We start from the raw sequence: 22,352 nt of genomic DNA on the forward strand, positions 1-22,352 counted from the left end.
AGGTTTCTATACAATACGTACGTGCTGTTATGTGAGCTGCAGTGAGCTCAATTTATGCGCTATTAATGTTGTAAGTGTTATTGATCTAAAATAAATTATAATTTTGATGATGAAATTTTAGATGACGCATGTACTAATTTTAGATTTGTAGATAAAATGTTACTAACCAATTTAAAGTGTCGCATGCATGTAGTAATTTTGATTGATAGGCAATTTTGGAGATTTTTTTTTGTAACATTATTTTCTTTTCACTTTTTGTTGTTGTTATACATGTAAATGTGGTGGAGCTTTAGTACTATCCATTAACCTAAAAAAAAAATCCCTTTCAATTCAAATTACATGATTATTTGATATATATATGTTCATATACATTATACAAGTATAGAGAAATAACAAGAAGATACAAAAATGATTTAGTTTAATTACTATACATCCTAAGGCTATGCATGTGTCTCTAGAGACATATGTAATTATTTTTTTTATCAAAATAAAATTTTGAACCAAACGAAACATGAAAAGAAAAAACTGTCAAGAAACGATATTACTTATCTTCGCTTGGTTTAAAGTTGAGTCAAAGTCACAGATACATGCATAAACCTTTTATACTGTATATGATGTATGTATAATGAAAAAAAAAATCTTATACATACACATAAGATTGTAATTTAAGCAAATCCTTAAACGTTAACGTTTACGTACTTTGTCAGAACCAATAAGAGACGTGCAAAATAACAACTGGGATTCTAAATATACATCTTCTTTCCCTTTTGAGCACCGATCTTTAAAATAAAAAAAGGATAAGAGATTGGGAATGAATAAATTGCAATGATTTAAAAGAAATTTTTTCTTGATCGTTATTATTAAAGGTAAGGTATGATTTTTGATTAACGTCTCTCCTTTCTAACCATTTGATACTATATTTTCATATATAAACTCTCTTTGTATTAGATCTTTTGGCACTTTCATTATACAATTATGAAGGCTGAAACGTTCGTAGAGAAGTTTTATAAGAAGACTATTGCATATCACTATACTATACATAGGGTTATTGTATATTGGTTTTATATGAGATCGTGAGAACACAAGATACATTATGAATTTAACCTCCGACTAACAATAAAAGCAATAGGTGATGTTAAACCAAAGAAAACTTTAATGATATCTGCATAAATTTTTATATAAAACGTCTTAATTTAGGATTGTATATACGAGTCTATACAATTGTCGTTTTTTCTTGCGGGTCAACCTTTGGATGACCTATAATATCCTCTCCTAGATATATATGTGGGCAAACGATACGAAACCGCATATATAAGGCTGTTTTTGAAAGCTCCAAATTGAAGATGTAAACATCGAAAGTAAAAGGTGAAGAATGGGATCTCCATTAATTTATTATATGGTCAAAGATACAACAAATTACGAAAAGAAAGATAATGATCGTCTTCTTCTGATCAAGTTTTTTTTCAATTGCTCCTTTTTCTCTTTTTTAACTTGTTATGTAATGCTTTCTCTCGCATTATTGCCTAGTAATGCTTTTCCCCGCATTATTGTGTATGCTAATGCTTTGGGCGGTCCTCATTTTAATACATATGGGCATTGTCTTTCCTTTTAATACTTTCTTTTCATCAGAAGTTATATAACAATTACGAGATTTAATGTGCTTTCGTTTATGAACATCGATCTATCTAGTGGATTAATATTATTATTCGTTTTCATAAAAATCATTAGAAAAATTGAAGATGGATTTGCTTGTAGATCTCCGATCTTACGATACGTAATTATAGTTCACTTACTCCCAGTCTCCCAACATTAATGGATACAACATAAAACTAACCAACATTATTTCGATAGTTCTCTAGTTCTCCTCTCAGTGTTAAATATCTACATAATTTTATATGATATACAAGTGCCTAATGTAATACTATAATCGAAAAGGAATAATATTGTGGTCACGAGTGCGATATAAAATTAATAAAATTAATATAAGATAATACTCTCTAATTGTGGTCACGAGTGCGATTGTAACGATTAGCCTTAACTTTTTCATTTACCTGTTTTTTAATTAGCCTTTTCTTTAGGTATGATTTTTTTTAGTGTTATCAATCGACAATAATTCATCCGACTCTGTGTAGTTTAGTTGAAATTTGAAACATAACCAGGGGGGGTTTATATACTACTTTTTCTTATTTCTCATTACATTATCATAGTGTAAATTAACAAATAAACATTGTGTCGTTGGTCCACAAAATGTTAGGAATCTCACATATGATACAAGTAATTGAGATGATAATTGTTTAACAGGTTTCCTCTTATATATCAGAAGCAAAGTGTATTAAAATTCAAATATAAACAATCAGTACAATTCGAATTGAAGAGTTCTTTGATCTCTAATAACAAACCTATGTTTGAGCTTGAATTAAGCTTATGCACACTGCAGAGTCACATAATCCAACGTCCAAAAAGTTAAGTTCTAGACTTTAAATGTCTTTGCATTACGGGTTAGACTATTTAGATAAGAATTGGTACTTAGTGAGTGTTAATACTATAATCTAAAAGAAGAAAATGAAGTTACTAATTTAAAAAATGTAGGTAGAAAAGAGCAATAATTACTAATTAAAAAAAGATGAGCAAAAACTGAAGAAGAAGGTATGTGTAAAGATTATGGAGAACAGATCTAAGTGAAGTAGTTGGTGATTGGTGGGAACATAATTACTTTGTTAGTGTGTCTGTATCAAATGTTTAAAATGGTGTAAGTCGACTCAGACATCAAGTCTTATCACCCACTTGCAGCTTTATTTCTTTGGTGCGTTCTTCATCAGATTTAACTTCCCCTTGACCTATCTCTACTCTCAACCCCATAATTCCCATTTTCCTAATAGATAATTACTAGCTATAGTTTTCATCATGACACAACAGATTCTTCATAGATTATGTTGTGACACCCAATCATGAGAAAAGCTCATCCATATGAAGCATATCTCATTAAACTTTTTTTTTTTGTTTTTGAAAATATAGAAACCAATCGTGTTGAATGTTAAATTGATAAAACAGAATCAAAATTGGATATTGTTTGATAGCAAATTACTCATTTGGATTTGGGTTGCTTTTATTAATATCTACAAAAATAAAGGAGAATTAGGAGTGAAAGTTACACTATAAGATCCAAATAAGTCTTGATCTGATGCGAACTAGAAAGCAGACAATAGGCATCGCCATTGTGGCAAAAAAGCAAAAGCGAACCCTTTACATATCTGAAGACATAATTTCCAATCACATACCGAAAGAAGTTTCAACAATCCTAACTTCTTTTTTTCTTTTTCTTCTTTTTATAATTGTCTTTGAATCATTAGCTAGGTATGGTTTAAAAATATGACAACCCTTCCCGTGACCCTACTAGCCCACCACTAGCTTGCCCTTATGGATCTCGAGCTGGCCTTGCAGGACATCGATCCTAACCCCTCACTGTGGATATGAACTATTCATCCAAATCCACCAGTAGGTTATTGGTGCGCCAGGCGTTCCTCGAACCCTGGTCTCCACCCTTTAACAACTTTCCCACAGGACAAGCTGTCACCAATTGACATCCGCTCCAACGGACCCCAAGCTGGCCCTGCAGGACATCGATCCTAATCCCTCACCGTGGATATAGAACTATTCATCTAAATCCACCAATAGGTTATTGGTGCGCCAGACGTTCCTCGAACCCTGATCTCCACCCTTGAACAATCTTTCCACAGGACAAGCTATCACCAATTGAGCTGCAGATAACAAAGAAACAAATGGTGGTGCATGCCTTTGTTTCTTCTCGTTACCTTACGTTTTACACGTTTTAAGAACCGCAATATGCTGATTTTCGCGTAGCTTGGGGATGTTCCTCCGGTAGCCTGATCTTGGGTAGCTGGGAGAAAGTTCAAGACAGAAGATATGTTACGATCAAAACAATCATCACAGACGACAAATAGATTGTCAATCGTACGTGTAACTGATGTTGGAGTCTATAATGAATTAGGGTTTAAGGTAATGCATGGGCTAATCTTTGCTCAAATGTCAACTAACCCTTGGAAACAGAGTATTTTACCTTTCTGTTGGATATGTTATTTTACTACATTCAACGTACATATATATAAGTCACGGAAAACAATGTTCATGTTGTGTTCCTTAACATTCAAACTAATCGTTGCACTTTATAACTCCATAAATCATCAGCCAATGAAAAAAATCAACGTTAGTATATATTGAAGACAATAACAATAGCCTGAGCCATGACATAGGGTCTAAAAAAGGACTTGATTCCATATTCATCAGTAAGAACTTGGCCCTTGGAAAATTTGGCACATCATGGAAATGACAAATGAAGTGACGGGTTAAAAACTCACGTGAAAAATAAGGAAGAGAAATTAAAATACTAGACCATGGAAGGAGAAGGTAGAGATACTCTTATGCTTGTGATCCATAACCAGCTTTGTTTCCCACTCGAATCTTGTTGACATTGTCTTTGCTCAAATGTTATGTTAGGGGATCTGATTCCTGATGTCTAATCATAGTTAGTAGATATATAACAGAAATCAAACTCAATAAAAACGTGATCTAAGAGTAAAGACAATATTTTACTACTGAAAAGATGATTTAATCTGTAAAATGCCCCCATGGCTCTCCCCATAAGTATGTTGCAATAAGATTAAACCACTTAGGCGATATTTGTAGATTCCCACCATGAATAAAGAAGGAGAATACATTCACACATTACATCAGAAAAATAAAATTAAAAAAAAAAAAAAGCAAAAGGGAGACAAGATGATTTCTCTCAGAGAATATCTCAGAAACAGAAACAAACCCCTGTTTTGTGAATTATCCCAAATTTGCAGCTTCATTCTCTTGTCATCCATCACCAGCTCAAGGTTCCATATCTTGATATTAATATTGTCAAACCCCAATACAACTCATACAACTTGTCCCATAGGACAAAGTTCAAACTAATCTTGAAACCATTAAGACCATCTCCACTCCAGAAACTCATCTAAATTACTCAAAATTAAACTAATCATATAATTAATATTAAAATAATCAAAGCAATCCACTAAGAACTTTAAACAAAATCACCTTCCACTAGAGAAGCCCTATCAAAGTTGCTTAATCATTATAATCCAAAATTTATAAACAATTTCAAGTTTCTTAATTGTATGTAAACCTTTAATTGAATCAAAATGTATGTAAAGAGATTACAATACAAAGAGATTACAATATTAGTTAGTATGAACCTTATCAAGACATCTAATACAAAGAGATTACAATATTAGTGAATGAAGCAGCTCATTGAAAGGGAAGAAACCTCTGAATGTATATGAGGTCGCTTCCATGGCCAAGATGGTTCTCCTAATGGGAGCGTCACTAGATGAAGTAGGAGACTTGACCGCCACAATGGATGTCAAACTCATCCTCCGCTACACATCAAACCACACACAACATCATGTGTTAAAGCTCATATATAATTTTGCACTAATGAATCTTATATTGAATCTGAACGGGCTTTTGGGAATGAATCTGAACGGACTTTTTCGGTTTTCGCCTTTCTTGGTTTGTTGTTGAGGAAACGAGGCTTGAAAGCATGATGGTAGGATACATGCTACAGGTAGTTTGCATGATGGATCTATGCAAGGATGTTGGATACAGTACGAAGCAATATGACAAGACGGTTGTGAAGTTGATTGAATCAGTGTAGGACTCACGAAACTCTGCAACTCAAGTGCAAGAAGTACTTCAGAAGCATAAAACCTGCAAATTTCGAAAACATAAGAAACAGAGAAAACAGAGGATCCACTAGAATGTGAAATGTCTCAGATTCTTGAAAGCTATACAAAACAATCAAATCAACTTGATTTTAAAACTCTCACACAGCAAACACAAAAACGCAACACATATGAATAAAACCAATTTGAAATTACTCTCACATCAACACAAAAACATCGCCAAGAAATAAGACAAAACAGAGGATCAATGAATAAATGTTTGCCAGATTCTTAAAGCTACATAGAAGAATCAAAGCAATCTGACTTCACTCTCAGACAAAACCTCAAAACATAACCATAAAAAGACAAAACAGATTCTTAAAGCTACATAGAAGAAACATTGAAAGAGAGAGACTTGAAACCATTTCTAATCAGTAAAATCACCAAGTACGTTGCCGGTTCCATTCAAATAAATGTCAGACCAAATGCTACCAAAACAAATTGGTAGGAAGCGGACTCTCTAGCCAAGAGTTTCAAGGCCTTGTTTAGTAACAGTAACACAATATAACAGCAAAAAATCTGTCCTTGTGGCCTACCATTTCTGGCTGTCTGGCTCTCTTATCTCCTTTCTACACAAAAAAAAAAGAATAGAAACAACAGCTCAACGAAAACAAAGTTTGAGCAAGGGAGATCGAAAGAAGAGACAATGGATACACAATCTAATAGTTGCCCCCATTAGATTGAATCCGAACAGAGACTAATCAAAGTTTAATTCAAGTTGAATCCGAACCTAATCGCTAGCCGGTGGACCTCGCCGTCCGCCTTAGGCCATCAGAAGCAACATCCGCTGACGAGTTTTCCGGACTTGAGGTGAATTGGCGAATCCATCGGGAGAGAAAAGAGAGAAAGGGTCGGGAAAGAAACCCTACAACCAATCTAAACCTGACACGTATGGGTTGCTTATGATTTGCTCTGGGTTGCTCCAACTCCTTCCGGAAGAAGCGATTCTCGGATTTTTGAGCTATATTATGGGTTTTTTAATTTTTTTTTTTGATCATAAATAGAAGAGTAACCCATTGAGCACTCCCCACCGGAGGTGCTCTAAGAAGCCTTAATACAATAGATTCTATAAGACTGAAGGAATCTCAAAAAGTAGAAACCAGAATCATCTACTCGGAGTACCTGAGGAGTACGTCAGCATTCCGGTCAATCTATCTCGGAGATTCATAGATTATTTTTCTCGTTTTTTTTGGTTGGATCGATCTAGACCGTTGGATCTTGTTCGCGATAGCTTGATTTAAAGGTTACCTTTGAAACGCTGCCGTATAGTGTTGTAGCTTTCCATTACTGCAAACGACGACTGGTTGTTTTGTTAACACTCAACTAATACTGGGCCTTGGGCTTGACTCTTTAGCTAATCTGAAAACGATTGTTTTTAGACTCAGCGTATATGGGCCTTAAGCAAAAACTTCAGATCCAACCCAATTAAAAGAAGCGATGCGTCAGATCAGATGGAAGAGATCCTCCTACGTAATCTCAACCGTTTATTTATCTACGCCACGTCATCAATCCTAGTAAAAACACAGAAACCAATAAAAAGCAATCACATTGTATCTCTTATATAAACAACAAATCTGATTACGCCTTCTCAGATCATTCATCATCAACGCCGTCTCTCTGAACTTTAATCTCATAATCTGTGATGGCACCGAAAGGAGCGGAGAAGAAACCAGCCGGGAAAGCACCGGCGGCGGAGCAACTACCAAAGGCGGAGAAGAAGATCAGCAAAGAAGTAGGAGGAAGCGAGAAGAAGAAGAAGAAATCGAAGAAGAGCGTGGAGACTTACAAGATCTACATCTTCAAGGTTCTGAAACAAGTCCATCCAGATATCGGGATCTCTGGGAAAGCCATGGGGATTATGAACAGTTTCATCAACGACATCTTCGAGAAACTCGCTCAGGAATCGTCTAAGCTCGCTAGGTATAACAAGAAGCCGACGATTACCTCGAGGGAGATTCAAACCGCCGTGAGACTTGTCTTGCCTGGTGAACTCCCTAAGCATGCTGTTTCTGAAGGCACCAAGGCGGTTACCAAATTCACCAGTTAGGGTTTTCTGTTACTTTCCGGTTTAAATGTTTGGTTTAGACTCGATTTCCGAAATTTGATGGATTATTTGGTTCTTCATCCTCTCAATAAATTGATATTTACTTATTTAGTCCCCAAGGTGGATAGACGATAGACTAGTGATTTGTTGTTATGCACCACAGCAATGACGATAGACTATATCAAAGTAACATATCTTGCCGTAGCAGGAGGTATTAGGGTCGTATACGAACCAAACCACCATGACCATGTTGCTGCGTTTGAAATCATAATGTCACTCCCGACTGCATCATAGAACCAAAACAGGGTGTGTTTTAGTTTTAGAAGGGAAATACATACTACAATATTGCTTTAGACATGGAGAAACAAAATTTGTTACTCAGTTTTGGATTTAAATTGTTTGCGTCTTCCAACATTCAAATGGTTATGCCTTGTGCCAATTCTGAATTCTGGTAAGATATATGGTTCTATCCGTTGGTAGTGATGATTGAACAACTCTCAGTGTTATATCGATCGACCGGACCTATCAAACATTAAAAATAGAGATGTGGATGACAAATAAAACCGATGCTGAAATCCCTTTGTTATGGAGCCATGGAAGGAATCTGTTACAATGGATTTCAAAGTTCGCAGCCGTTATGTTCCAGTTTGCAATTCTTTGATACATGAGGAGAAGAGAGTGGCCGCATGTAGTAGTTTTCTAAGCGGGGGACGGTAACACTAATTGGAGAGCACGATGAATATCAAATATTGTCATAAAACCAAACGCTATTTTCTTACGCAATGTTCACAATACTAATCGCTGATTCTCATCATACTTGTTACATCGTCATTTATACCAACAGGTCGTTGAATCATGACGTTTATAATACCAACAGACCGACCTAATTTTTAGGTAGATTTTGTTCGGGTGTAATTGATTTCCTTAAATAGCAGTTTATTAGCCCGTTATTAGACCCAAAAAGAAAAGTATCCAGGCCCAATAAAGAAAAGTCTTAAAAAGATAAAAGGAATACGTGTACGGTAATGAATCAATCTGTAGGGTAGGCCGCCACATCTATCACCGTTGATATATTCTTGTTTTTAAAAACGACATCAATCATTTTCTTCGTCTCCTTCCTTCCTTTGTGTTCGTCTTCTTCTTCATCTTCTCAAATTAGCCTTTTTCCTTATTATTATCTTCCTCCTCACGCGTGAGATTCGTTGTGGATATAATTAATTCTTCTCCTTAATTCTCTGGTTTTACTTTTTTTTTCCATGATCCGATTTTAAGGCTTTTTTCGGTATATCTTTGTCCTTTGTTCTATCTGCATCAAAAGTTTTCTGAGATCTCTGAAGATTTTTTTCTTTGGATTTCGAAATTGGAGAACTAGGGTTTTTTTGCGGTGCTAGGGTTTCGAAGAGCATAAGATAAAGAATGCCTTCGGTGCCCTCAAAGCTACTTCTTGTTCTTCTTCTCCTTTCGTTGACTCCTTCGTTGACTCCTTATCATTCTGGTTTGAGTTCTTCTAATCGTTCTAAACCTTTTGAAAAGAGTGATTGGCGTGGTAATCTTAGTTAACATTTCATATTCCTTCTTCCCCTCTCTGCTCTCTTCTTTTTTACCCTTTTCCCTCTCTCTCTCGTCCTCGTCTCGTTCTTGAGATTTCTTAGCTCGGATACACAATCTTTTATCCATCTCTGGTGTTTTCATTTGCAACCCAAAAAGGTAATTTTTTTTTTTTTTTTTTTTGTCTCAAGCTTTAATTTTTTGTTCAATTTGGGGTTTTTGTTTCAAATTTATGCAAGTAGAGTGAATGGGATTTAAGAAATGACTCTTTATTTCATATGTGTGAGCATTTGGTTTGTAATAATTTGTGCTGTGACTAATCTTATGCTTTTGTTTCCTTTGTGTGTTCTAAAGATCATTCATTTACTAATGATAACTTTTGAATTTGTTTGTGTGACTATCTTCAGCTTTTTTAGTTGGATATGAGCTCTGTTTGTGGTAAGTTGGATTTCAAAGATGCAAGCTTTGAGATTTCGGCTTCGAGTTCCACACAATGTTCTAAAGGCTTCAAGCATACTTCGTTTACTGGATCTGAAGATTCTCAGGAGTCTGATGGAGGAGATGAAACTGGTTATATACACCAAACTGTGAATGAAGAAACTACTGATGATATAAGGATTCCATCAAATCCACTTTTAAGTCCCAACTCTTCTGATGATGAAGACAAGGATGAGAATCTTACGACTGTAAGTCAGGATTCTGGTTAACTATCTATTTTTTATTCTTAGATTTTGCTGTTTCTGGTCTATATATCTAAAAACAAGTTGGGTACCAGTTTTTGGAGCTTCAAAGATCACACTAGCTAGTTGTTTTGCCTAGGCTATCGAATTAGTGTTTCTGGAGTTCCGTAGTTTGTATTTTAATAAGAGTTTAAGAGTCCTGGCAAATGGCTGTTGTCGGTTAGATTGATTTCCTAGTGAGAACCTTTTTATATCTCTTAAGCCAAGGCTGCGTATTCCCAGCTCTATGCTGGTTGTTTCTCACCTGTTTCTTGAATTGCAACAGACACCAGTTGTTCTCATCCCAGCCATAAAAGGCAGTCGAGAGAAGCATGGCTTGTCACTGAGGAAGACGAGTGTTTCATGGGCGGCTGATGTGTATGATCCTCCTCCCTCGATAGCCTCCCACACAAGAAGCAAGAAACAGCAGCAGAAACCCAAGAGCAAAGACAACCATAGGAAGACCGGAAAGAAAGGACAGAAGGGTAAAGACAACTCTTCCTCGCGTGGTGGCAGCAGCAAAGACAAGAAGAAAACTTCTCGCAAGCACAGCTGCGAGAAATTTGAATGGGTAACTCAGATGCCTTTAGTTGCAGCATCTTCTTGAATGGCATTGGCTTACTAATTTCATCACATCTATGAGCTTGGCCACCTCTTGTCTAATAATCATCAAATCTCTGTGTCTGTTTCTTGTTGAATTTCATAACTTTCCTTGTGTGTAATAGATGATCCCTAAATCGTTTGTTGCTTCTACTTTATTCTTTTTTGGATTTAGTTTCTCTGTGAGTTTCTTATGTGTAATAGATGATCGATCATCCCTAACACTATTCTTGTAGTTTTGTTGCTTCTTTTTCCTTATTGAGATTTAACAGTTTCAAACGGAAGAGGTTGACAACACTATAAAGAAGTTGTATAATGTATATAGTATTGATATGTCTTCCCAAAAATAAACTTCACCTATAGTCTTTCCTGTTTGCATGCGAGACTCATCAATGCTTTCTTATAATTACACACAAGCCTAAAAAGCTCAGCAGTATGGCCGGGCCTATTCGATGTAGGAGTAATTGTCGGCAAATATGTAAGTCGGTACGTCCCCATCCTAGTGTGCAGGAGCGGATGAAGGAAGTGCAGAAAAGCAGAGCTGATACTGATTATAATATATGCGCCATGACCTTGTATACAAATTTCATTCTCGATCATGCATTATCTCTTACAAATAGTGTGAAAAAATTGTTAACACTATTGTGAAAATTTTATTGAAGTTTCACTTTATGTGAAGAACTCAAATGAACTTTGTTTATTGAATCGTTGCTGTCTTATTTGAAGCAAAATCAGTTTATAAATTGAGATAATAACACAACAACAGTACATGAAACTCTGTCTCTCGGTCTCACTCTCAGTCCTATGAGGTGTACTCAGCATTGATCTTGACATAATCATAGCTAAGATCGCACCCCCAAGCCTTTCCGATGGCTGCACCTTCACCTGTTCACCGGACAAAACCACACTCAGGTCCACAATACAGGGTTTATTTCATAAAGCTAGTCAAAACACTCTCTTACCTACGGATAAATCGATCGTAACCGTTCCATGAACCTCGCCCTTTTTCTTGAGGTAGTTACTGGCTCCATCCCTGTTATATGCATTTGTGTAAGAACATGATCTAACTACATTTTCCCATTGAGAGACAAATCTATTGTAAGATAAACCTGTCAAATGGAAGAGGTTGACCACTCTCCATGAGTGAGAACTCGCCGAGCGATATCTTGAGCTTATCCATCTGGAAAGAAACCCCGGCATAGCCAGCAGCTGCGGCTATCCGTCCCCAGTTTGGATCTCTCCCATAAACAGCTGCCTGTCACACCAGCAACAATAGATGTTTACTATTAATTTAGAAGCAAGAAATGCTCAGTTTGATTATTCATGTACGTCTATTTCTGATCTCATACTTTGACCAGTGAAGAGGAAGCCACCGAGCGTGCAATTTTCCCTGCCTCTGCTTCAGTTTCTGTTCCTTTTACAGTTACCTGGTGATTTTTGTGTTAAGGTTTGTGTTAAATCAGAGGTTTGGGAGAAGAAGTTTTGTTTTATGAACCTCGATGAGACATGTTGCGCCTTCACCATCCCAAGCTATTGATTTAGCGAGCCCTTGCATCACCTGAAAAACATTACATACCGCAGCAACTGTTATGAAGATAGCAAAAAAAACATACATACATACATTTTTTAGGGTTCCATCATCCATGTTAAGTCCAGCTCATGAACAACTGTTACGAAGATAGCAAAAAAAAACATACATACCGCATCAAGGCATGCCTGAAGCTGTGCAGCTTCGTTAGAATTCAAAGAAGATATAGAAGGTGATCCAGATAGTCCACTCGCCAATGCAATGACTGTGTCATTAGTACTCGTGTCGCCATCTACCTATAAGACCATGAGTTAAATTTAATCAGGACTTGGGAAATGAAATGCATCCAATTACAACAATGTTTGAAACTGTGTAACCTACAGTGATCTGGTTGAAGCTTCGGTTTACTGCAACCTTTACCATCTTTCTCCAGATATCACTTTCAACTAGCGCATCCGTTGTGATGACCTGAGAAAGATAAATATCGATTTGGCATTGTTTAAAACAATGTATGTTCAAACAGATACACGCCTAAGAAGAAAGTAATAAAGGACATACACCTAACATAGTAGCCATATTTGGATGGATCATCCCGGAGCCTTTTGCCATACCCCCAACTCTAATTGTAGTTCCACCGACCTGAGCAATTTCAAAGTTTTGTAAGATACATCAAATGCCAGAAATAGGATACAAAGGTGTTTCTTGAACCTACCTGTGATTCAACTGCAACACTCTTGCTTACAAGATCCGTTGTTGTGATTGCTACAGCAGCAGAATCTGCCCTGTATATCAAATTCATATGGTTATGTCCAACGGCTACTAAAGAACTTGAAGATTGTGCCATCTACAAACTAAGAGAAAGATTGAGAAAAGAAGGTTATACTCTTCAACAGAGTCTGATATGGAGTTGACTAGGGTTGGAAGTGACTGGATAAGCTCTTTCTGCAAAAGAAAAAGAATGAGAAATATGTTGGAGAGACTCTTCCTGCAAATAATTAAGGGTAAACTAACTTAATCGGAGCACTTGCATGGAAAAGGAATGAGAAATAACTTGTACCTTTTTAATCCTCTGACCAATAACCCCAGTTGACTCGATTAACACTTCCTCTGGATTCACTTTAAGTAGCTGCAGCAATAAAGAAACAAACGGTAACTATGTTGAACGACATGAGGTTTGCGCAAGACTCGGGAATGAAAGACACCAAGGGCATACCGTCGCAAGAGAACCAACACAGTCTAACATATCTTGGTAACCAGCATCACCCTGAAAAAATGAATGATCTTAATCCTTAATAACTATAACAATAATGAGTGATGCATAGCTAATAACCATGTCGATTTCAGGCTACTTCACAATCATATTAATGAACTCCTAAACCCATAACCCTAAATCTCAACTTACTGAAAAATCATAGGATCACATCTAAGAACATCTTACCGTAGCTGCATTGGCTTGACCAGCGTTGATCAACACCGCACGCGCCTGAAAAGTTTCAAACCTTACTGATTTCAGAGCTCAAAATCACAAACTGCTTTGGTTCGAGATCTTAAAATCGAAATGATAAGGTGGAGAGGATTACCGTTTTGGAAGTCTCAAGAACCTTTTTGCAGTAAACTACAGGAGCAGCAGCAACCACATTCAAAGTAAACACCCCTAACAAAATTCCCCAAAAAAAACAAAGTCAGAAACATTTTGCCTCTGAATACACACACACACACACACACACACACACACACACACACACAATATTAAGAACCAAACAAGCTAAGCATTGGAACCTGCAGCTACAGCTTCAACATCACAAGTTACAAGAGCAAGATCAGGTTTCTTTCCAGCAGCTCGTAATCCAGCATACATACCAGCAGCTTTAAACCCTTTAGCAGCTGTAACTCCACCAGCTATCTAACCCAACAAAAAGATTTCTCTATTTTACAAAACTTTTGAAGCAACTAATTAAAAATAAAGATTACTAAGTTATGATGCCAAAGCAAAACCTGTTTCCATGAGCCTTCAGGTAAAGAGATTGGAGCTGCTTGTATGTTAGCAGACGCCTCCTCCACACTGGTTGCTACTGCGAACACTCTAAAATCTCTCCGTGAAGACGCCATAAAACTCTGAATTTTTTTGCCAAAGTTTTAATATTTTTCTTCTTAAATGGCAACTAAATCACACACACAAAATAGATGAAGAATGAGAGAAGAGACCTTAGGCGCGAAGAAATGAGGAAGCTTGAAGGATGCGAAGTGAGTATGAGAACAATGCATTGTTTTAAAACAATCACCAAATCAGGAAGCTGCAGATTAATTAAGTATGAGACCAGAGAAGATAAAGATAAGTCCCAAACTAGAAATTATATGTGATACTCAAAACTAGAAGATGATCAAAGGGGAGAGAGATCACCTTGAAGAGAGCTTGGGTTCGTGGAGTCTCAACGAGAATGATTTTTTTTTTTTTTTTTGAATTAGCTTCGGCTGCAGGCCGTACATAATGTAGAGTGTCCCCCCTCTCAATCAAATACAACCCTCAATAATTAAGCCGGTTAATAAAAGCCAGTCATTGAACCGGGAATCAATTGTATATTAAACCAAACCCAAATTGCATAAAAGATAGTTAAGGTTAAGGATCAAGAGAATCCCTGTCACATTGTACTTTCGTCTGAAAATCAAAACCTTTGAACCCTAGAAGAAGTCACAGTTCTTGTCTTTTTATGTCAAAAAAAAAAAAAAAAATTCACAGTGACAACGAAGGGGAGAGTCACCGTGGCAGAGAAAGAGACGGAGGGAGGCTGTGAATGTGATAAAATAAAACGCCGCGTTTTAGACTTTCTATTTTGATTTTTTTTGGTCAGTCATTGTGTCCTTTTCTGTTTTGCCTGATACAGCTTTTAGTTATTCTTATTACTTAAAGTCTTAAACTGCGTCTGTAGTAATAGTTTAAAAGGTGAAGAGAGAGTCATCTGTTGTTGTTCGGCATTCAGGTTTTTGTAACCTCTTATTGCATCATATGAATGATAGGGGGATATCTCCAAAACGGAAAAGTTAAGGTTCCTTTGGAAAAGTTAAGGTTCCAAAGGATATGACTTTGTCTTCAAAATAGATGAATGGCTCCAAGAATCTGATTTTATTTCATACATAAGTAGTCAGTTGGGTTTTTTGTTCATTTACACCAGCCGATGGTTTTGTTGGTTGTGAAACCAGATCCAGAATAAGACTGAGGAGGTTCCTGCTGCAGAGGCCGTCTTGGTTCTCTAGGTTTTGCAGGATCCACAAAGATCACCCAACCGTCCAAGAACTTTGCATTCATTTCTTTCTTGGCCTTCTCTGCATCTTCTATTGTTGCATATGTCACAAATCCGAAACCCTTTGATCTCCCTGTTTCTCTGTCTGTGATCACTCTCGCTACAACAACCAAACATAATCTGTGAGTTGAGGAGGCTCTATAATCCAAGATATGATGGATAAAAGGGGAGAGAGAGAGAGAGAGAGAGAGAGAGTAGCATTACCATCCACAAGCTCCCCGAAAGATGCAAATGCATCCTGAAGCTTTTCATTTGTTGTGAGTCTAGAAAGACCTATTCAAGACACACCAAAGACACAAGAGTACATATAATGAGAACACTCTTTATCTTCAGGTCTAAAAGAGACTTATAAAGCAAACAAAATACGGTCCTTTAAGACAATCTATAACTCAGAACATCCATCGGAGTTCCACATCAAAGAAGATTAGCACACTCACCACAAGTCCTCACTAACCCACTAAATTCAATTATCAGAAAAATGGAAAATTGGCAAGTAGATCTCAACCTTCATGTTGATTTCAGACACAAGATGAAACTGATAGATAAGATCAAAGATCCTAATTCTATCCCTAAGCCAAAAGGTTCTCACTTTACAAAATAGTTAAAGACTCCTCCACACTAATTCTACATTTTTACTTATCACTAAGACACTAACACAGAAGAAGTAGGAGAATGATTATTTCTCAAAATGGTCAACACTATAAACAAACACTTATCATCTACAAGAATCATCCAATCTTGCATATCGACACCATCTATAGCACAACTCCAGAAAAGCTGAAATTCATCTTTGATTAAAATTGAAAGACAATTCAAGAAAGAAATTTACCACTAACGAAGAGCTTGGGAGACGTAAGAGTTGAGCAGTGGCGAACGTAGGAGGATGGAGAAGACAAGAGGCTGTTACTAGATCCGGCAAAAAGACGGCGAAAGCTGGATGAGAACGCCATTGTAGCAACTAGCAAGTGAGACAAGGATTTGGGATCAAAGGGTTTTAAGTTTTAACTAAAACCAAACAGTATTTTATTTATTTATCATTCAAAACGTCGTCGTTTCCTCTGTTTCACAAAGGTAAACATTAAAATGAAGATGACAACAATGAGAAGTCCAAAGATTGTTTCAGAGTTCAAACATATAGTATCCAAATCTTTCATAAGCATTGCCAAAAACTTTTACAAAACAAAAAAAAAGGATACTGTTAAGTAAGACTGAAAATGATTTTATTTTCTGGTTAGTCTAATACTTCCACGAACATGTTGTTTATATCTGTTTTTTATGTATCTGTTTATTTTTCTCTTTGGTCTCTATACAAAACATGGAACTGTTCTGGGACTTATGTAAAACTAAAACCTACAATCTATATTCAAAAAAAAATGAATCAAATATTACAAAAAAATATACCAAAAAAACCTGCTCCATCTTCCAGAAAACAAAAAAACAAAGAAGAGGATAGATCCCAACACCAAAAAAATCCCAGACGGATCTTTTCAAGATATCAGATCAAATGAGAGTTGTTGATTCTGATAAACACGCCGTAGGTACTTTCTTCTCCAGCATTGACGTTCCTTTGAAGATTGTAAGCTGCACTTCCTTTTGGTACTCCAGCAACTGCAAAAAAAAATACCATTGTTATTGCTTCTTGCTACTTTTTACCAAATTGGATTCCAACACTTACTATTTTTCTGAATCCTCCTCATGCGTAATATAAGAAGAAGAAGAGAAGTTCACTTACTTGCTGTTCAGCCATCCTTGTAAAGCCAAACTTCTTTGTCCATATAGACTCAGCTTCTTCAGCTGCCGGAAGGACCAGGTTCTCAACATTTAAAGAAGAAAGAAGATTCTCTACACAAGCATACAGTCCTTGGAAGTATCCCTAGTGACCAAATCACATAATAAAGTAATTTAATCCATAAGCAGAAGAAAAGAAAAAACAAAACTGAGATATTATGAAAAATATGACATGTACAGAGGCTTTACCCTTCCTTGGTACTCTCGGCTTGTAGCTACAATAGGAAGTTCAGCAACTTGCTGACCAAATATTCTCAGCAGCGCAGCAGAAACAACAAGAGAACTAAACGAACATCATGCGAAAAAAGCAATTAGCATAGAAGACAAACAAGTTGTAAGATAAAAGGCAGAGTAATAAACAGAAAGAGAACATACTTTACAATCAGGACCAAACAATACATCCCTCCAAACTCCTGGCCAGATATATTTCTCCTGCATATATATCATAAGAATTACAAGGACAATCAACCACTGCCAAAATATGGCTATTATATCAGAGTTTGTGACGTCATTGCTTACCCATACACCATGACAGGAATGAGATCACGGCCAGACTTCGCAACTATGGGATCAAAGCACTCCTAGAAGATTAAACAGGAAAGAATTAGGGTGATTCTTTGTTACACATATTTTAAGAAGGTCAATATTATACGCGAGAAAGTGGTCCAACATATATAAGCCCTGGGGCACATCTTTAACAAGTAATAAGATCAAAACATAGTTGGAACACATCTGAAGTCAAGACATACCCTGAAGATAACAGCCGCTCGTGAAAGCAAGGGCAGATGCTCTGGGTATCGACTCTTTCCACTAAGTATTCTCCATTCAACTGTATCCCCATGATCGGTATATATTCCTTTTTCTCTGTCTTTTCTACGTATCATGTCTAACAGAGGTGTAGGAATAGTTTGCGGCCCACAAGAAACAGAACTCTGAACTGCCGCGTGAATCCTGCTGCAGTCACTACAACAGAACCATTTGTCCTGCGGAATTTCCTAAAGCAATCAAGGAAGAAGTTGAGAAAAGATGAATGACCTCGTGAACACAAAGCAGAAGGAGCCAGCCTAACACAACTTACTTTCAAATCACAGAGCCCATTCGCTCTGAGGCAACCAACATGGTACTCTTTCTCACACTTCAAAAGAAAAGTAGAAGAGAATTATCAGAAAAGGCTGAACTACTAATAGGACGAAATGAATTAAAAGAATCAGGAATCAAGGGAGTACCTGGTCACAGAGAATAACAGTCCTATCATCAAATTTTCCAATGCTAAAATCATGGGACCTATCAAATAAGACCAAATGTAGATTCCACATCATGCACAGTAATCAAAGGTGCCTATTGCAGTGGCTTGCACATGTATTTAGGATTCGACAACTGTTATACAACCAAATATAGTTATGCAACCAACCTGCAAAACACACAGCCACCAATTTCGCTTTCTGGCGCTTTAACGACTCTTGTCAGTCTTATAACTATAGCCTTCAAGTTGCTAGAAGGATCAGTTGCAGTAGCCTTTTTACAAGACACAGGTCCATCATTGCAGCTCGAACAGTACCAAGTACCTTCAGGCATAGACTGAAATTTCAAACAAGCTGCATATAAAAGAGACAAGAAGGATCAGCACCAGAGAAAAAATACCGGGAGTTGATATCTAACCATGAAACACTTATTAAATTAAAATTTAGAGAAAATGGTTATTGAAAGTTAATTAAAAGTTCCACATGTATTACGATTGAGGAAACCATTTAAGAAATCAGTGCTTCAGCTACTTTCAGTTTGAAACCTAGAAGCATTTTTAATATATTGGAGTACACGAGCAAGAGTACTATACTCCAGCACCTACCTGTATGAAAGGCTTGAGGACATCCAGCACAAAGTAGCAAATCTCCACCATCCCCACAAATTGAACACATGTCATCACTATCACCAGTTGTAATGACATGTCCATTCGCCAATGACATGGCTATATCGTGCAATGACAATCCGGAAGAGATATAGATATGACGATAACTACAAAAGATACAAAAAACTTTAGAAACACATTCCAACATAACAAGTTTACTTTAAAGTTATCCATATCTCACGGTAAAATATCATATTATTGGATAACTCACGGTTGTCGTCTAGCAGCCATTCCAGCATGCGATTCGAATTGCGAAGGACTAATCTGTTGTAATAAATACAAAACAAAATAAGTAAAACCACATCTGAAATTCAAACTGATTCTGATGGGGAATCAACATAGCAATTGCATCCACCATTTACCTCTCTGCTGCAACAGCTACATAATATACCACTTCCTTGCTTGTAACCCTGTAGTAGTTTCTGTAGGGGAGAAACATGTTAACAAAACTAAAGTTCAATTCAAATTTCAGGGAAGATAAGCAGAACAAGTTGTTTGTCTGCAAATAACAAACCTGCGTTTTCACATAGTAAGCCAATTCTGTCCCGTCCGGAAGCCCATTAGGCATAAACAGCAACCGATGTAAATCATTGTCCCTAGAAACAGAGGATTGTATCATTTTCATCAATGTCAGATAGCCATTAGAGATTCAAATGCTAACAAAAGAACACAAACCTCTTTCTATTGTTTCCTTCAGAAACTTTCTTATGACAACCCATACCAGATACATGAGAAGCAAGCCTACAGAATTAGCGACTAAATAAAATTCCATAGCTCCATTAGAATAATTGTCCTAAGGACCATAAGTAATACCTAACAGTAATTAATTTGTAAGTGAGAATATCAAAGATGCATACTTCTTTGCTATCCGCTTTGGCTCATATAATGTGTCCTTTGCATATGTTTTCTCTGGATAATAATGGTTCTCCACAGAGCATGGAGTAAGACTCTGACTCTCATCAGGACCAGGACCAGAACCAAGATAACTGCAGCTTTCACAGGAATCACTTTCAGAGAGTAACACAAAATGGCAACTTAGATTGCATTAACCAAAAGCTATATGAAACCAAAAGTATCACTGACTATCATCTCAAATAAACTCCCCAATTACAGATCAAGTAGTAAACCACAAGTAGGAGGTGATAGTACCTGACAGTAGAATGTTCCGTGATATAGTTCCGTTCAGACATGCTATTACTTTGTTGGAAACTTGCTGCAGTAAATAAAAGCATATCAGGCTCTGAACTAGTAATCAAAAAGCAAATGCTTGCAAAAGAAAATCTATGGAGAGCGCATAGATGCAGCAACAATCTAGACACCTGACAATCACCTTTCCAAGCTTGAAAGCCCTCCTCATTCAGAGCAGAACCAGCTATATTCCTTATCACTTCCTCGAGAACATCACGAGGAGCAGTCTTAACTTCTTGAAGTATGTTATAAACCGCCCTTCCATTCTCCAAAAATATGTGATTATTAGGATGTCTAGTTTTTGCACCAGCATGCAGCTCAAACTCAAACGCACTTAAAACCTTTTTGCATAATAAAATATGACATCGTTAAAACCACACAGAACAAAAACAAATCATAGAAACAACAAACCCATAAATAACGATCACAAAGAAACTCACTTTCGAGAAATTGCAACTCGCACAGCCACACAAATACCCAACCGAATGGATTATCCCCTGAAGCTCTCTCTGTAAGGCCATAAAAAGTGATATAACGAGTGTATAAGACATCAAAACTCTAGTCGATAAGAAACACAAAGATTCAGACTTTACCACAGGTGGGGTTGAAATATACTTCACTGGAGCGCCTTCGAGAATACCCGTTTCCAAAAGCTTGTTCACGGTAGATGGGTAGCTGACAGAAACAATCTTCTTCGGCATCTTCACAACACCACCGTCCCAAGTATGATCCTTTACCACGGGCAACTCATCAAATTCCTTCTTAGGTTTACTCAACTTAAACGTGATCTTCGTGATCCCAGTCGAGCTAAGATGCTTAGGAATCTCCAGCACAAAACGAGATGGTAACACCACATCACTCGAATCCTCTGTTACGCCACGTTCTCCATCGCTTATAGTCTCCTCGGAACCAAAATCGGATTTAACCGGCTGGCTAGAGACATCGCGGAAAAGAGATGTGCTTTCAACAGGAGAAGCGACGGGATTAGAAATCTCTGATGTAATGTCATCGTTAGAAGCTTCTTTGGCTTGTTTCTTATTGGGAAAGTGATCACCTTTGACACCACCTTCATCAGTAGTATCAAGACGCTCTCTTTTCAATTGACCCATTGATGATGACATCTTATCTTCCGCCATGATCTCTTCCATTGGCATCTCTAAACAAACTGTTCCTTCTCCCATCGCACCGTGGCATTCAATATACAGAACAACACTAACTACTAACTAGAGGTTAGATCTGAACCTCGGATTTGAATCACGTAAGCGTTGAAGAGTTCTATTAATCCAATTCGTAAACTTTGTATTATCTGATTCCTAAGAGAAAGAGTAATCTAATTCAATCCCGGGAATTTACAGAAGGAAAAAATTAAAAAAAATCAATTCATAGGAATCAAACGAGGAAGAGAAATACTAAAAAGTTATGTGGGGATAGAAGAATCAATCAAGAGTAGAGAATTACGGATCTAAAAGATCTGTAGATAAGGCTTTGGAAGATTTCGAATTGGGTAAAGAGGTAAAAGAGAGGACGACGGCGAAGAAAATTAGGGTTAGGGTAAAAGAAGGGAAGGAGATAAGATGAGGGAGAGAGAAGGAGGAGGAGGAAGAAGAAGAAGGAACGTGGAAGGCGGCAACGAACCAGAAAACTAAAAGCTTTGTTCTCGCGGCCCAGATTACTTTTCAAAGCAAAGCAGAGGACAAGGAACAAAAAAAAAAAAAACCAGAAAAAAACAGATATTTTAATATTTTGTAATTTAGGAAAAAAGGAAATAATAATAGTAATCAGTAAATCCAAATTAAAAGAAAATACAAAACAGTCCTTAATTGTTTTCAATGTTTACTTTTTGACCGAGATTTGCGATCCAGTATACTTTAAAAACAAATATTAATGTTGGATTGAATAATTTCAGTTTCTTTATTTGTTTATTTAGTGATAATTTTATATATAAA

The 22,352-nt window shown here is 36.9% G+C and overlaps 5 protein-coding genes and 1 long non-coding RNA gene across 7 annotated transcripts; 2 read left to right on the plus strand and 4 right to left on the minus strand.

Annotated features, from left to right (window-relative positions):
• On the minus strand, positions 5,195 to 7,052 carry LOC104782171. The gene is made up of 3 exons (XR_766978.2): positions 6,517 to 7,052; positions 6,323 to 6,355; positions 5,195 to 5,772 (listed from the first exon to the last, which is right to left on the minus strand). It is a non-coding gene; the product is annotated as an uncharacterized LOC104782171 (long non-coding RNA).
• Positions 7,357 to 7,937, plus strand: LOC104782172 (histone H2B.4-like). Its single transcript, XM_010507033.2, has one exon. It carries the CDS (start codon positions 7,429 to 7,431, stop codon positions 7,831 to 7,833), a length of 405 nt encoding a protein of 134 aa, XP_010505335.1. The 5' UTR covers positions 7,357 to 7,428; the 3' UTR covers positions 7,834 to 7,937.
• Positions 8,936 to 10,981, plus strand: LOC104782173. Its single transcript, XM_010507035.2, has 3 exons — positions 8,936 to 9,537; positions 9,786 to 10,064; positions 10,384 to 10,981. The coding sequence occupies exons 2-3, from the start codon at positions 9,801 to 9,803 to the stop codon at positions 10,702 to 10,704; spliced, it is 585 nt and encodes a 194-aa protein (XP_010505337.1). The 5' UTR covers positions 8,936 to 9,537; positions 9,786 to 9,800; the 3' UTR covers positions 10,705 to 10,981.
• LOC104782175 (arginine biosynthesis bifunctional protein ArgJ, chloroplastic) lies at positions 11,338 to 14,734 on the minus strand. Its single transcript, XM_010507036.2, has 18 exons — positions 14,627 to 14,734; positions 14,431 to 14,519; positions 14,221 to 14,340; positions 14,005 to 14,128; positions 13,806 to 13,879; positions 13,664 to 13,708; positions 13,439 to 13,489; positions 13,283 to 13,351; positions 13,109 to 13,167; positions 12,938 to 13,007; positions 12,784 to 12,864; positions 12,607 to 12,693; positions 12,399 to 12,521; positions 12,193 to 12,255; positions 12,047 to 12,124; positions 11,807 to 11,952; positions 11,660 to 11,730; positions 11,338 to 11,582 (listed from the first exon to the last, which is right to left on the minus strand). Exons 2-18 carry the CDS (start codon positions 14,488 to 14,490, stop codon positions 11,500 to 11,502), a joined length of 1,404 nt encoding a protein of 467 aa, XP_010505338.1. The 5' UTR covers positions 14,491 to 14,519; positions 14,627 to 14,734; the 3' UTR covers positions 11,338 to 11,499.
• Positions 15,246 to 16,508, minus strand: LOC104782176 (glycine-rich RNA-binding protein 4, mitochondrial-like). Its single transcript, XM_010507037.2, has 3 exons — positions 16,354 to 16,508; positions 15,729 to 15,797; positions 15,246 to 15,624 (listed from the first exon to the last, which is right to left on the minus strand). The coding sequence occupies exons 1-3, from the start codon at positions 16,472 to 16,474 to the stop codon at positions 15,383 to 15,385; spliced, it is 432 nt and encodes a 143-aa protein (XP_010505339.1). The 5' UTR covers positions 16,475 to 16,508; the 3' UTR covers positions 15,246 to 15,382.
• LOC104782177 lies at positions 16,728 to 22,096 on the minus strand. Of its 2 annotated transcripts, XM_010507038.2 has the most exons (19): positions 21,000 to 22,096; positions 20,847 to 20,915; positions 20,549 to 20,747; positions 20,368 to 20,431; positions 20,076 to 20,204; positions 19,894 to 19,959; positions 19,733 to 19,814; positions 19,581 to 19,640; positions 19,430 to 19,482; positions 19,159 to 19,325; positions 18,724 to 18,907; positions 18,539 to 18,596; positions 18,391 to 18,447; positions 18,062 to 18,307; positions 17,832 to 17,893; positions 17,688 to 17,744; positions 17,502 to 17,595; positions 17,257 to 17,397; positions 16,728 to 17,132 (listed from the first exon to the last, which is right to left on the minus strand). In XM_010507038.2, exons 1-19 carry the CDS (start codon positions 21,585 to 21,587, stop codon positions 17,025 to 17,027), a joined length of 2,484 nt encoding a protein of 827 aa, XP_010505340.1. In that variant the 5' UTR covers positions 21,588 to 22,096; the 3' UTR covers positions 16,728 to 17,024. The 2 variants fall into 2 exon arrangements, with proteins under 2 accessions (XP_010505340.1, XP_010505341.1); XM_010507039.2 differs by lacking the exons at positions 19,894 to 19,959; positions 20,076 to 20,204.

This window comes from Camelina sativa, chromosome 4 (genome assembly GCF_000633955.1).
Source record: "Camelina sativa cultivar DH55 chromosome 4, Cs, whole genome shotgun sequence".
Taxonomy (NCBI): Eukaryota; Viridiplantae; Streptophyta; class Magnoliopsida; order Brassicales; family Brassicaceae; genus Camelina; species Camelina sativa.